Source organism: Labeo rohita, chromosome 18, assembly GCF_022985175.1.
Source record: "Labeo rohita strain BAU-BD-2019 chromosome 18, IGBB_LRoh.1.0, whole genome shotgun sequence".
Classification (NCBI taxonomy): domain Eukaryota; kingdom Metazoa; phylum Chordata; class Actinopteri; order Cypriniformes; family Cyprinidae; genus Labeo; species Labeo rohita.
Genome location: NC_066886.1, coordinates 21,572,110 through 21,586,475, shown reverse-complemented (window position 1 = coordinate 21,586,475; position 14,366 = coordinate 21,572,110). Strand labels below are relative to the sequence as shown.

The following is a 14,366-nucleotide window of genomic DNA, read 5'->3' as shown; positions in this document are numbered from 1 at the left end:
AATAGTATAGTAAAAATAAAATAAATTGTATGTCATAATTCGCTTAGCTTAATTATTATTTAATGAGTAATAATAAGTAAATAACCAGATTTTTACAGTGTGTCAGTATTGCAGAGAGCTTGCACAACTACCCTTTCCAGTACACAATAGAAATTGTTTGTGATTATTACAATTGAACAGCCCAGACATTGAGACAACCGATTGTGTACTTTTACTTAAAAAAATACTTTAAAGTAAATTTAAAAGTATGTACTTAGGACTTTTACTTAAGTAAGATGTTGATGTAGTAATTATACTTTTACTTAAGTATATATTTTGCAGGGTAGTTGTACTTTTACTTAAGTACTAAACTTAAGTACTTCCTCCACCACTGCTAATAATAAATTTGATATGCGCACATACATTGCATATTCATCTAAAAGAAGCAGCTATGGGGATGCCTGAAACAGGACCGGGAATGTGGAACAATGGCAAATTCTCTCTCTTTACTCTTCCTTCTTTCTTTCTTTCTTTCTTTCTTTCTACAGTTCTCAATACAACATTTTTTACCAACATTTTACAGTTTAAACATCAGCGTATGTGAACTTTTAAACTGCTTAATTTGTGTGTATAGGGGAGAGCGGGGCACAACCTAACACTTTTTGAATTTCAGTTTGTGTAAATCCATGTGGGGTTCAGAGTACAATTTTTTATCCACGTTAATTTCACACTTGTCTAGTACAAATATGTAGCTTTGTTTCATAATTAATTCCTTTCAAAAGAAAGAAAGTGAAAAGTGACAACATGCCCTGTATGTGGGGTACATTGTAACACGTGAGGGGCATGTTGTAACATGACCATATGACAGCTTAAAATGTTATCTGATCGAATTAAAAAAATATACACAACAAACTAAAATATTTTGTCAATAAATAAAATGATTAACCTTTTAAATCAAATAATAGCTTAATAACGACTCAAATTTTTTAAGTTCACAATGAACACATCGCAACCATGCGTGGGACAGCTATGATCGCAAAACATAGCTATAGAGTATAGTTGAAAACAATGTGTGCAAATAGATGAAACACATTTAAACATTCAGAAAAAAACACTTCCCTCTCTCCAAACACAGCTCTCATAGCACACGGAAGACGAGACACATAAACGAGCCAAAATCCTTTACATTTATTGAAATAATAATTTCTCAACATTAAACATCGATTGTCAGTCTTTATTCATCTGTTTCTTGTGGTTTCTTTTTAAAATCCGTAAAAGTAAATAGTGAAAATTACATTGCTAATGTCATAGAATAGCATAGTTTAATAATAGCGGGGCAGATTATAATGTGTTACAACGTTCCCCATCAGCGCGACTGGAATTTAAAACTGGTTAGTGTTTTCTGCTGACTTGCCAAGCATTAATAAACTATCTGAACTGATAAATAACAGACTGGAAATTAAAATAATAGCAGATTTGTCTAGTAATAATATCTTGCAGATTGTGCAAATTGTACCAATGTAAACTTACGACTTAAAATTTGCGGAGCGTGGGTCGCGAATAAAGTGAAAATTAAATGAGAAGTCAAGTACTTATTGCGACATTAAATTTTTTTGATTGTCCGTTCACATGAAATTCTGTCAGTGAGGGGGGAGTTCTAGGGACACTGTAAATACACTGTATTATTTTTATATTTAAAAAGAGACCCGCCTTAGTTCTGTATTCCAAAGCCTTCAGAAATTACTTGAAATGCTTTCAGTGAATTTATACCCCCGGAGAGGCGACGTATCCCGGGGGATATAAACATTAAAATATAAAAATAAGAGTCAAGTTTTGAAAAATAATCATGCAGTTGTATTATTTGAGTGTATTATTTTGACCCTAAATAGGGCAAAACCATAAAGAGACATCAGAAAATTATTTTATTGCCATTTTCCTTTTTTTTTTTTTTTATGATACCACACCAGTTAATTCTTTGATTTTGCTTGAAGTATACTGAGCCTATATACTATCTAATCTAATTAATGATTTATTCCTTTCAGCTCATTTTGGAGTCACAATTTCAGACTCCAGTGAAAGTGAACAGAAAAGCTTTTCACATAATAGATAGCATAGCCATATGCTCAGCATTTACAGCCATATGGAGACTGCAAACTGAAAAGCTGCAAACAGTATATTAACAATCTTGTAGCGTAATGATTTGCACACCAGTAATTTTCCGTCTTTTCTTTTTTTTAAAGAAGAAGAAGAAGAAGAAGAAAAGCTGGAGTGACAAAGTAAAAATGATGCAAAGTAAATACAAGGATCAGTATGACTGAAGTAGAAATGAGTTATTACCAGCCATTAGTGGCACAGGACTGAGCTTCAGAACCCTCAGGCTATTTACAGTCATTTTCCAGCACATCAGAGATGTGTGGAAATGGATGCAGTTCTCTGCATCCTGTGCATGCTTGAACATGCCAGAGGCAGAATCATAGAGGACATCTCTGAGATGTGGTATTTATCCGTTTGAGGGAAAATAAGGACAGAATTGTGAATGTACAGGTTAACAGAAAATCCGCACTTTATGTTGTCTAAATGTGAAGTCTAACACCACTCTTTAACTTCTTGTAAGTAATGGAATTGCATATAAAATTCAAAGATGGAAGTTATGTTTAATCTGACCTTTTGCATGAGCATGTGCAGTGCAAATTTACTGACATATTATTAAACAAAGTATCACGTAAGGCATAGGTCTACTATTGTGTTATCTAATAAGGGTCTGGCAACATAACTGCAATTTCATTATTTCATAAAGATGGTAGGAATGGGTGTAAATGAAAGACTTTGTTATGTTTTATGCATACATTTCAACCAAACACTCTAAGAGCAAATTTAACATATTATCCATGTGTAATTTTTGTTTGTAAAAAGTTTCTCACTTATTTGAAATGGTGGAAAGGGATTTATTAACACAGTTCACCCTCCCTAAGATGTGGAATTTCTGAAAATGTGCTAAGTTTAACTAAACCATTCAAAGCCCAGTAAGTTTGGTGTCATTGCATCTTATTGTCTTATAGAAGAGTTTTACTGGGACACTAGTGCCCTCTAGTGGCAGAATAACACATTTGCATGAGTGTGTAAAAATAAGATAATTTACGTCCATTCATTATTACAGACCTCAAAAAGAGATTCAGCACATGTAGTTTTTTTTCATATTATATTCATCCACAAATGTAAACACACATAAATGTGTTAATGTATAAATGTGTTCAATGTGTAAATAAGTGTTAACAACCATTAAAAGATGACTGAGAGTGATAAATTATTTTTGGGACATGAGATACTTTTTAGAATTCTTCTCAGGCATGAAAATTATTATGTAACATTTAGGTGCAAAAATACACAAAAGTACTCCGTAACTAGAAGCTAAAATGGCAAATATCTCCACAGCTACAGTAAATTTTCCAGGAGAACTGACATAAGCTGGGATAAAGGTGATCCAAACAGCACAAAATATCAGCATACTGAATGTGATGAATTTTGCTTCATTAAAATTATCTGGCAATTTTCGGGCTAAAAAAGCCAGGATGAAGCAGAAGACAGCTAAGCAGCCAATGTAACCCAACACACAACAGAAAAGGGCAACTGAACCCAGGTGACATTCTAAAATGATCCGGTCGCGGTACAGCCAGGTGTTCTTCACTGGATATGGCGGTGCTGTGGTAAGCCAAGCTACACAAATCCCACCCTGCAAGACTGAACATAAAAACACACCCAGTCTCTGCTGAGGTGGGCGAAACCAACGAGCTGTGTTATTACCAGGTAATGTAGCTTTAAAAGCCATAAGCACAACTAGGGTCTTACTGAGGAGACAGGAGAGGCAAAGGGCAAAGGTCAAACCAAAAGCAGTCCGTCTAAGAGGGCATGCCCAGTGTGATGGCTGACCCAGGAAGGTTAGAGCACATATGAAGCAAAGCATGAGAGACATCAGCAAAAGAAAGCTCAGTTCTGAGTTATTAGCCCGAACTAGGGGTGTGTTGCGATGGCGGAAGAAGACTGCAGCAACTGTCATCGCAGCAACTGCACCCAGAATGGCTATAGCTGCCAAGGCCATGCCAAAAGCCTCAGAGTAGGACAGGAACTCAATCTGCTTGGGAACACAATGGTTGCGATGCTGACTAGACCAGAAGTCTTCAGGGCAAAGAATACATTCTGCTTGATCTAAAAATTGACACATAAACACACAGAAATGGACATATTCACCTCACTTCTGTTCAAAGTAAAATGGTGGGTGCTTTGCATTTAATGGTTTAAAAAGGTTAACAGATGCAAACAGACACTAATAACAGTCATAGTATATGTGTGTCTGACAATACCAGTAGTATTGCTGATGCTGCCTTCTGCACAAAGCACACAGTCATAGCAGCAAACAGGCTGACCCTCTCGTGTAACCTTTCTGTATCCCTGTGGACAGCTGGCAGAGCACACAGACACTGGTACCTGTAAGAGAGATAAGACATTATAATGAACATTTCAGTGTGATTAGAGACTACACAGCCTCAACCCTTACCTTTTTAGGTAATTTAAGAACTGGTAAAAGGCATACCAATACAGTATACATACTTTAGAATAAAATGCCTGCTAAATAGACATTTAAAAATGAAAACAATTATTATTAAATACAATATAAGATAAGTGAAATTGTCTAAAAAAAAAAAAAAAAAATACCTCCTTAGTTCCCCCATGCCAGATGATTTTGTCCTGGTTCAGCACTAACTGTTGTGCTGTTGGAAGAGAGGAGTCAAAGCGACCTACTGTAACATATTGCACCGGACCCTCATCTAACTCTCTCTGCCAGTTCACTATGTCATATGACCCGACAGGGTCTCCATTCTTATCAAAGTGGATCAGATCTCCGAATGTGTTTGTGTAGCTCACTTTCCTCAGGACCTCAACAACCTGGAGAAGATTAATGCACAGAAAATGTTACCCTCGGCATAACTTATAACACAACATAACACGATAATCAAGAATAGTGTTAAAATGTACCTGCCATGGTTGTAGATTATGGATATCAGGGCATTGCTGTTTCAAAGCAGACCCGTTCTCTCTTTGACACTGTAGCAGGTTATGCAGTGCATGTGCCACAGTGTAAATAGCCTTGTGCATGTTATATGTCACCCTGAGCTCAGAAACATCATTATAGATACTGTGAGTGTCCTGGACCCTGTCCATGCTAGTACAGATTTGACTGTAGTGCACTGGATCAGTCGTAGAGGGAATGGGAAAACTTGTGTCTAATGAGCACTGGAACTGAGTTTCCCAAAACTCCCTAGCAAAGGCATTGTAAGGCTCAGCCAGGGGCTGTATGCTTTCAAGGAAGCGTTTGAAGCCAGGTATCTCAGCTCGGCGAATGGCAAAGCCTATGGTACCGCTAAGGGAGGGGTAGTTCTCTGTAGTAGAGATGAGAGTGGAGGTCACCCAGGCTTCACTGGCCACCCATTGCTTCCCGGTCACATTCTGTCTTACTATTTCATCTACTACTGGTTTGATGTCTTCCTCGATGGCAAAAACCACCAAAACATGTGCAGTTGAATCTCGAATAGTCCTGACGATATCTTGCAGCTGTTGCTGAGTAGGCAGCTTGGGTATTATTACTCGATAAGCCACACATATACCCAAACGCGTCACTGCAGTGGTGAATAGATCTATGCCAGTGCGCCCATAAGCATCATCTGCCCCGACTGTGCCCACCCAGGTCCATCCAAAGTGGCTGACCAGACGAGCAAGAGCACTGGCCTGATTAACATCACTGGGAATTGTGCGAAAGAAATAAGGGAACTGGTGCTTGTCACTCAAGCAAGCACATGAGGCAAAATAACTCACCTGAAGCAGAGATGTGGAAAGAGATCGAGTAGTAATCAGAGAGATTTTTGGTGGCAAAGAGTATACAAATACAGAATTCCTTCTGTTTCAAATAATTTTTTTCTAGCTGGTCTGCCCTCACCAGTGGGATTCGGAACAGGTTGAGCAGTCTGGAAATGGCCATTGACAGGGTGGATCCAGAGTCACCAATAATGATGGGGATGCTTGGGGAGGAGCAGTGCCCTGAACCACTCCTTTTCATGGGCTGAGAAACTACAGACAGTGCGGTCCTCAGAGATAGAGAAGTCAGTCCACATGTGTCATACAGCCTATAGCCCAGTGTGATGTTTGGCAGAAGTGTAGGATTTTGGTTGATCTCCTCAATGAAGAAGATCATTGCCTGAGACCAGCGGAACACTCGCATGTTAAACCTGGATAAAAGATAAGTCAAATGTATTAAGCAAACTTAACAAAATGTATTAAGCATATTAGTACATATTGCATCTTTGACACAGGAAGTACATATAATTTTTTATTATTAATTTATTTTTTACCCCCTACATTTCCTCTGGTCTGGCTGCCTTCTGAAGTTTATCTCCTGGTCAATGCCTTTGGAGTGGATGGGAAACATCCCAGCCAGAACTACATGGCCCTCCTTATAGACCACAGTTGAGTCTAGGTCCTTCCAGAGTTTACAGTCTGCCTCCGAATTGCTTTGAATGGGGTAGAGAAAACACAATACCAAATGAACAGCCTGGAGAACTGGCATCTTCATCTCAAAGTCTGCACAGTGTTCTGATAAGCCAACTAGAAACTGGGGATCTGGGTGAAGGACTTTATAGAGGTAATGTACTGTAAATGCTCTCTGCAGGGACATGAAAGGAGACACAGACACACACACACACACAAAATACACCACAAACACATACATTTTTACAGTGTGATAACCATGCTAAACCATATCAAGTTCTGAGGCACTGTTAAAATTAAATAAAAAGTTACAGGCAACTAGCGAGTTATTACATGCTATTTTATGTTTTTGAACAAGATTAATAACAGGGCAGGTCTGTTTATTGTTATTATATTAGAATTTAAAAGGAATTCTGCTACAAAAACAGTTTTGGGTGTTACCATTGTGCTTAAGAGTAGAGTCTGCCATTAAGTCGAGGATGGGCCAAATCTACACTCTCCATACTGCTTTGCTTAAATGTAGTAATGGCATGTGTTGATGCAGTGATAGTTCTTTTTTGTGTTAGCACATGCGTTCCAGGTTCTTAGTTTTAGGATAAAGTATCGTTATTATCTGTTTTAATCAATAAAGCTAAGTTTCAGCAACATAAAATAATTGAGTGGAGTTTAATTGGATTTTAGGAAACAAAGTATTTTAGCAAACAAAGTTAACAGTACTCATAACTATCGGATTTGTTGACTGCTACTCTGACTATAGAACAGGCCACATTCGCCTATATTCTTTTACAATTTCAGCAGTATCCTTTTATAATAATAATATAATCTTAATAATAATAATAATAATCGCTTCCTGTGAATGACCCAGTGACATTCATGTTTTCAGTGTCACATTATGTCTTTAGAGACTAGAATGTTTATTCCGCCCCTGATGAAGAGGCAGATATCATCAGCTTGACTGCAAAAAATGGGTGGTTGAAGTGGGGAGGGGGGCATTAATCTGTAGTTGTTATTGCAGTGTTCAGTGAGTGAAAGAAGATGAATGTTTATGTCTACATGTCTAGCTGTTGTTGTGTTGTTGTTTTTTTGTTTTTGTTTTTTTAAAAATTATGGCACATGACAGCACTGACAAAGCAAAGAGAGGATGGGGTCTTAAAACTAGGGTTGTAAAGAATTGTAATTTTGCTCCAAATATTAATGATGTCTCACAGGTGTTTTATGTGAATGCTAGGGATTTATATTTTTTCATATTTGCAGGGCAAACTCTTATTTTTTATTTATTTATTTATTTTTTTAATGATGCTGTCATAAAAGTACAAAAAACAGTCTCAAAACAGTTTATTGAGAGGGTCAATTGGAAATCAAGGAAAAAAAAAATGTGTAATATAAATGGTCAAAATTGCTTATTTACAGTCAAGTCAATTAGCACTTCAAAATTTCCTTTCTCAGGTGGATTTGGACATCAAATATCTCTTTGTATTTTTCTCAGGTTTAAGCAGAATAATGTAACACTTTGGAGTGAAGATACACAGCAGCAGGCCATAACTGGAGGCCAGAATGGCAAAAATCTCCACAGCCACTGTGTACTTTCCTGGTGAACTGACATATGCTGGTACAAATGCAATCCACACAGCACAGAAAATCAGCATGCTGAAAGTAATAAATTTAGCCTCATTGAAATTATCCGGGAGCTTTCGAGCAAAGAAGGCCAGTACGAAGCAGACAGCTGCAAGTAGTCCAATGTAGCCCAGCACCAGGGAGAAGGCCAATGGAGAGCCCACATCACATAAAAGAATGATCCGGGCAGTTTCACGAGTCATGAGCTTACGTGGGACGGGAGGTGCCACACTCAGCCATGTGCAGCAAATCACCACTTGCACAGCCGTGCATAAGAAGATAATGCCACGCTGTTGTAGAGGGCCAAACCATTTCATTACATTACTGCCAGGTAGAGTGGCTCTGAATGCCATGAGTACCACCATAGTCTTCCCCAGAATGCAAGACAGACAGAGAGAGAATGCAATGCCAAATGCAGTGTGGCGAAGCCTGCAAGACCAGGATGTGGGCTGCCCAATAAAAGCTAGTGCGCACAAAAAACAAAGCCACAGTGAACTAAGAATGAGGAAACTGAGCTCGGAGTTGTTAGCCCTGACTAGGGGTGTGTGTCGTTTATAGGCAAATATCAAAGCAACTGCGAGTGTGAAACAGGATCCCAGCAGTGCCACAGCCAGCAAAGTGATGCCCATAGTATCACTGTAGGAAAGGAACTCCACCACTTTGGGGACACAGGCATCTCGTCTAGTATTGGACCAGAACTCAGACAGGCACTTTTCACACTCTAAGGCATCTGAAATAAAAGCATAAGATATTATATATATATTTTTTAAAGAAACACCACAAAAGCTGTCCTCCCCTATAAAGATGTGTTGTGCACAGTAGCAAAATATATTTTTAACTAATCTAAATCAGTCCTTCAAAATTAGAATTTTGTTATATATGTAAACATCAACAGGATGGAGGTGATTTAGGACACACCTGTCTGATTGCTAACCTCCCCAGCTGCACAGACAATGCAGTCAAAGCAGCAGAGAGGAAAGTTTGGCCTGGTAGCCTTTCTAGTGCCTGGAGGACAGCTGGTGCTGCAGACAGACATAGGGACCTGCAATTCAGAGAGAAGACCAACTACAAAGATATACATCATAAATTGGTGTGCAAACACAAGAGCTACAGGGAGGAAATGGAAAGAAATATCCATAGTGAATACTAAAACCTCTCACAGATAAATAATGATATTGTACTGGAGCAGTACTTGTTTCTGGTTTCCATTCCAGATAATGTTTTTCTCTTCAATCACTAGTTTAGGCTGCATCATTTCATCAAATCTTCCCACAGTGGCATACCGCACCTCTCCTTTGCCACTGAGCTGCCAATTAATGAGATCATACATGGCCACAGGATCTCCATTGCTGTCAAACTTAGTCTCCTCACCAAAGTCATTAGTGAAGTGGACATGCTTTAAATAATTCAGGAGCTTCAGATTTATGAGTGATGATGGATGGATGAGACACAGAAAGTGAATATGAGAGAAATAAAAGTAAAACATTATTTGGCAACAGTTGTAAGATTTAACTTTTATTATCTAATTTAGAGAACATTAATTTTAAGATACAAAGCTTATAAAGTTAAAGGGATAAACTGTGAGTTTTACCTGCCATGGCTGTATGTTGCTGGTGTTGGGGCACAATCCACCTTTAAAAGGCCCTTTGCCTTGTTCACAGTGAAGCATAGAATCCAAAGCATAAGCAATGGCATACACTGCCTTATAAACATTATACGAGATTCTGAGCTGAGATACATCTGAGTAGATGTTATTCGTGTTGGCCAGTATTTCCGAGCCATTACAGGGGGGTCTATAAGAGGAGCCCTTATTGCTTGTAGCCAGAGAGCACTTAAACATCTCCTCCCAGAACTGCAGAACAAATGGGTCCTGTGGGTATTTGGAGGGATGTAGCCGTAGCAGAAAAGGCTGGAGACCGGGGATATCAGCCCTGCGGATGGCATAGCCCATAGAGCCCTGCAGGATGGAGTGGAATTCAGGAGTGGAGAGGACTGCTGCTGTTATCCAGGCCTCACTGGCCAACCATTGAATATCAGTGAGGTTTTGTTGAAGGGCCTCCCAGAAGAGAGCTCTTGCATCTTGCTCTAAAGCGAAGACCAGCACCACACGGGTTCCTGACTCACGAATCCTTTGTACAATCCTGGACATCTCTGTTTGGTCATGGTTTTTTGGAATAATTTCATAAAAAGCAATACATGCACCTAGTTTGGTCACCTCATCATTAAAAATTTGAGCACCACCACGGCCATAAGCATCATCCCCTGCGAATGTGCCTACCCAGCTCCAACCAAAGTGTCGCACCAGCTGTGCAAGAGCATCCACTTGGAAAAAGTCACTAGGCATTGTCCTTAGAAATGCAGGAAACTCTAATTTATTACTGAGACATGCACAGCTGGAGAAATAGCTTACCTAGGGAGAGGGGAAGAGAGGAGAGAGCATAGTGTATACAACTCAAAAACATGAATGCACCTCCACAAGCGCATTAAAAAAATGCACAACTCACCTGTGGAACATGAAAAACACCCAGAAAGCGTGCAACCACTAGAGATAATGTGGATCCTCCATCACCAATGACAACAGGCACCCTTCCTCTGCACTTTGAAATTTCTGTGCCCTCTTTATTGTAATTCATCAAGGCCAAGGCTGTGCGAAGGGCATGAAAATGGGTACTGCATGAATCATACATCTTATAACCCAGAGTTAAGTTGGCTAGTAGTTGTTTTTGTTTGTTGATCTCCTCTATGGCGAAAATCATTGTCTGCATCCATCTAAAGGTTCTGAAATTAAATCTTTTTGGGACAAAGAAAATTAAATAATCACCAAATATATTTGTTTTAATGTTCAACACATTTCTAAAGAAATGGCTAAATACTGTTTAAGTGCTCAGCAATATACTTAACTAAGAGAGAGAATTACAGTCTAAAAATTCATTAGAAGCACAGAAGCAAAAAGAAAACACCATACAATTTCAAAGTCTCAATCATGAATGCAGCATTGTAACATTTTGTGGTAAGACTCTATTGACTTACTGACCCGGAGCATTGCGTAGGATGTGGCTCTGCAGTAAAAGATGAGGGAGATTCCAGCACAGTGTCGTGCAGAGAGAAGAGGGCACCGATTGTGATGTCTCCTTCTTTGGTCAGCACAGGCAGGTCTGAGGTGCTGCGGATGAGTCGACAGTTCTGAAGAAGCTGTGAAGAGATCAAAGTGTTGAGCAACAACACTGTCAAACACACATGCACACTCTGAAATGCCATCCTTTCTTTGTACACTTTACTGCTTGAACCAAATTATACTCCACTTTGCAACTTCATTGCACACATGAATAGATTTCCAAAATGATATGATGCCGCTAATATTTACAGATGCATGAACACACATTATAGCTCACTCTTGCTAACATCCCCAAAGCCCACCTTTATACTGATCTCTGAAGCAACCGCACATAAACTTACATAAACCATATACATTCCCTGAGGGAATCACACAATGGAGTCTCATTATTTTAGACTCATTACACAGTCCTTCATATGTATACAGTATATAAATACACACACACATACACACACTTAACCAGAATAGAAACAATATGAAAAAAATGGTTTTATTTTATTTTTTTTATTTTTTTTTATTAATTTATTTAATTTATTTTTTTTTTCCTGCAAGATTATATGGCTAGTAAACTAATTCATAAATCTTGTAAGTCTGTTATTGCTTTGGAATGAAAAAGATCAAATTACAGAACAGGACAAATTATTGCTCCACATAATAAATGTTACAAAACATAATAAATGTCACAATAACCGCCGCAATAACTATGTTTAAACACATACACACAGGGAACAGGGGTATACTAATTATAGCTCCAGGCTATAGTTTTCATTGTCTTCACATTAATATTACCTGGAGACTGCCACTACTGCATGCTAAGAGCACCCATGATGCGCTCTCCCAGTATTCTCAGTATTAGATTACAACACTTAGTATGTAAAAGGTTATTTTAAAATGCTATAGTGTTGGATTTTATTGAGAATAACCTTTAAATGGTCAGTGAGAAATAAGGCAGAAGGACATTTTATGTGTGTCTGCGTACCTACTTAATCAAATTTTGTGGACAATATTGTACCAAGAAGTAAGCTGTATCTTATAAGTTAGCTGGAAAAGGTTCTTCACAGCGATGCCATAGAAGAAACATTTTTGGTTCCACAAAGAACCATTCAGCCAAAGGTTCTTTAAAGAACCATCTTTTTCTTACCTTTTTATAATCTGAAGAACCTTCTTTCACCAACAAAGAACCTTTTGTGAAATAGAAATGTTCTTAAGATGTTAAAGGTTCTTTATGGAACCATTTAAAAAAAAAAAAAAAAAAAAAAAAAAAAAAAAAAAAAAAATAGGCTCTTCTATGGCATCGTGAAGCACCTTTATTTTTAAGAGTGTATGTTCAAAGTGTGTATGTGTGGTCCTGGTAAATCCTACACTGTTACATAATCCTACATAATATTTTTGAGTGTTGGGTACTTAATAAAATTTCACTAATATCCTGACCTAAATGATCCAGTAGAACCAGATTTTCCACAAATCTCATTCGCAGTTCAAAATAAGTTACCGACTTGCTAGGTTAAGAAAAGTTCAAGTCTTAGATGTTCTCAGAACAGTATGTTGCCTTGTACAACATATAATAATCTGGTCTGTACTGCACCTGATTGAAATTCATACATCACACATACCCTTTCACAATATTGTGATAGAAAAATAAAATACATATTTAAAATAAAAAAAGAATTGATTCTGATCTCTTTGCGCGTTCTGTATTTAAAGTGGCCTCTGTGCCATGGACTCAATCAAACTTTTTGACCACCCTTCCCGCACGGGTCCTAACACCCCGTGTGTCAGTTGGAATTTGTGCTCGTGTGTCAGGAATACTGTTAGCATGAAAGTCATTCGCAGTTTGTTGGTAAATTAGGGTTATTAGCAGGAGATTCAGTCTCTATCCCAGATACTTTATCAGAACATTCTCCAACAGCCTCAGTTTCACTGGGATCTTAATCACAGACACTTCTTCGACTTCGGACTAAATGATCAGATTCTAGAACATCACCCATAGGCCCTTGACCTTTAATTTTGTCTTGTCCATCAAGCACCCATGCCCTTGTTCTCTCATCAGAACCCTCCTCTTCCAATGAATCGGACAACTCAGACATACAAGACTCAGCATTAGACTGAGACTGATGTCCAGAATCAAATTTCGATGCACCACTTTTGATTTGCCGTCCTCGTATGTTTGTTTGAAGGTTTCAATCCTTTACAGTATAGATTGTTGGGTAAGGTAATAAGGTTCAGTTGTAAGTCATTTATAAGCAATTAGTTAATGATGAAATAATCAATTACAAAATATTCATAAAAGATTACTAAGTGATATGCTAACAATTTGTGTATGTTTTAATTCATTTAAAAGTAATTTACAAGTAATTAATGATTAACTAATCATTTACAAAACATGACTATGCATTCATAAACGATTAATATGTGATGTTAGTATTTTTATCTATGCTTTGTAGATTAAGTTATAAATAAATTACAAGTGATTAGATAATGATGAACCAATAATTTACAAAACATCACTATACATTCACAAATGATTAAGTAATATGCTAACGATTTACAAATCTGTTGCAAGTTATCTTCAAAAAAAATAGCACATCATAAAAAATATCAAACAGATCCTTAGTCAATGGTTAATAAGTTACTAGTTAATATATTATTAATCAATTTTAAAAAATGTCAGTCATTGAAATGTTTACCCTCCATTGAAGAACACATCATGAATAAATCATTTACAAATCTTTCTGCATCCCCTAACCTAAAGCGTAAACAATGCATTAGCTGTAAATGTTTTACTCATCATTCGTAGATTTTCCCCACCAGTATGTATACCCACACAACCTCAGGTTTGTAAAACATTTACAGCTGATGAGTAGTTTACACTTTAGATTAGGGGATGCAGAAATATTTGTAAATTATTTATTAATGCGTTTACACAACAGGTTTTGAGAAAATTGTTGTGTGCACTGCAATGTATGGGCTGACTGGTGAGGGTAAAGATGGTAAACACATGGAGTATTTTAGCACTGTGCACCTGATGTGATCTTCAGTGGAGGGTAAAACTGGTTCACATTATCACTAGATCCCACACATTCCACACAAAACACAAGTCTGTGCTGATGAGAGAAAGGGT

General features: G+C 37.8%; 2 protein-coding genes across 2 annotated transcripts; both read right to left on the bottom strand.

Moving 5' to 3' along the window:
• Nucleotides 1-3,283: 3,283 nt before the first annotated feature.
• Nucleotides 3,284-6,472, bottom strand: LOC127180829 (extracellular calcium-sensing receptor). The gene is made up of 6 exons (XM_051135134.1): nt 6,381-6,472; nt 5,969-6,257; nt 5,011-5,847; nt 4,690-4,920; nt 4,338-4,461; nt 3,284-4,182 (listed from the first exon to the last, which is right to left on the bottom strand). Exons 1-6 carry the CDS (start codon nt 6,455-6,457, stop codon nt 3,284-3,286), a joined length of 2,457 nt encoding a protein of 818 aa, XP_050991091.1. The 5' UTR covers nt 6,458-6,472.
• A 1,486-nt stretch (nt 6,473-7,958) lies between these two features.
• Nucleotides 7,959-11,388, bottom strand: LOC127180796 (extracellular calcium-sensing receptor-like). Its single transcript, XM_051135103.1, has 6 exons — nt 11,165-11,388; nt 10,635-10,920; nt 9,722-10,540; nt 9,323-9,544; nt 9,049-9,172; nt 7,959-8,860 (listed from the first exon to the last, which is right to left on the bottom strand). Exons 1-6 carry the CDS (start codon nt 11,386-11,388, stop codon nt 7,959-7,961), a joined length of 2,577 nt encoding a protein of 858 aa, XP_050991060.1.
• Nucleotides 11,389-14,366: the final 2,978 nt, after the last annotated feature.

Excerpts from the sequence above, each read along its gene's own strand:
- LOC127180829 (XM_051135134.1), bottom strand. The coding sequence starts at position 6,457 with ATGTTTCCCATCCACTCCAAAGGCATTGACCAGGAGATAAACTTCAGA. Across the intron at positions 5,848-5,968 it reads ACCTGTTCCGAATCCCACTG|GTGAGTTATTTTGCCTCATG; the intron begins GTGAGGGCAGAC and ends TCTCTGCTTCAG. Across the intron at positions 4,462-4,689 it reads GGCATGGGGGAACTAAGGAG|GTACCAGTGTCTGTGTGCTC; the intron begins GTATTTTTTTTT and ends TCTCTCTTACAG.
- LOC127180796 (XM_051135103.1), bottom strand. The coding sequence starts at position 11,388 with ATGGCATTTCAGAGTGTGCATGTGTGTTTGACAGTGTTGTTGCTCAAC. Across the intron at positions 10,541-10,634 it reads GTGTTTTTCATGTTCCACAG|GTAAGCTATTTCTCCAGCTG; the intron begins GTGAGTTGTGCA and ends CCCTCTCCCTAG. Across the intron at positions 9,173-9,322 it reads GGAATGGAAACCAGAAACAA|GTCCCTATGTCTGTCTGCAG; the intron begins GTACTGCTCCAG and ends TCTGAATTGCAG.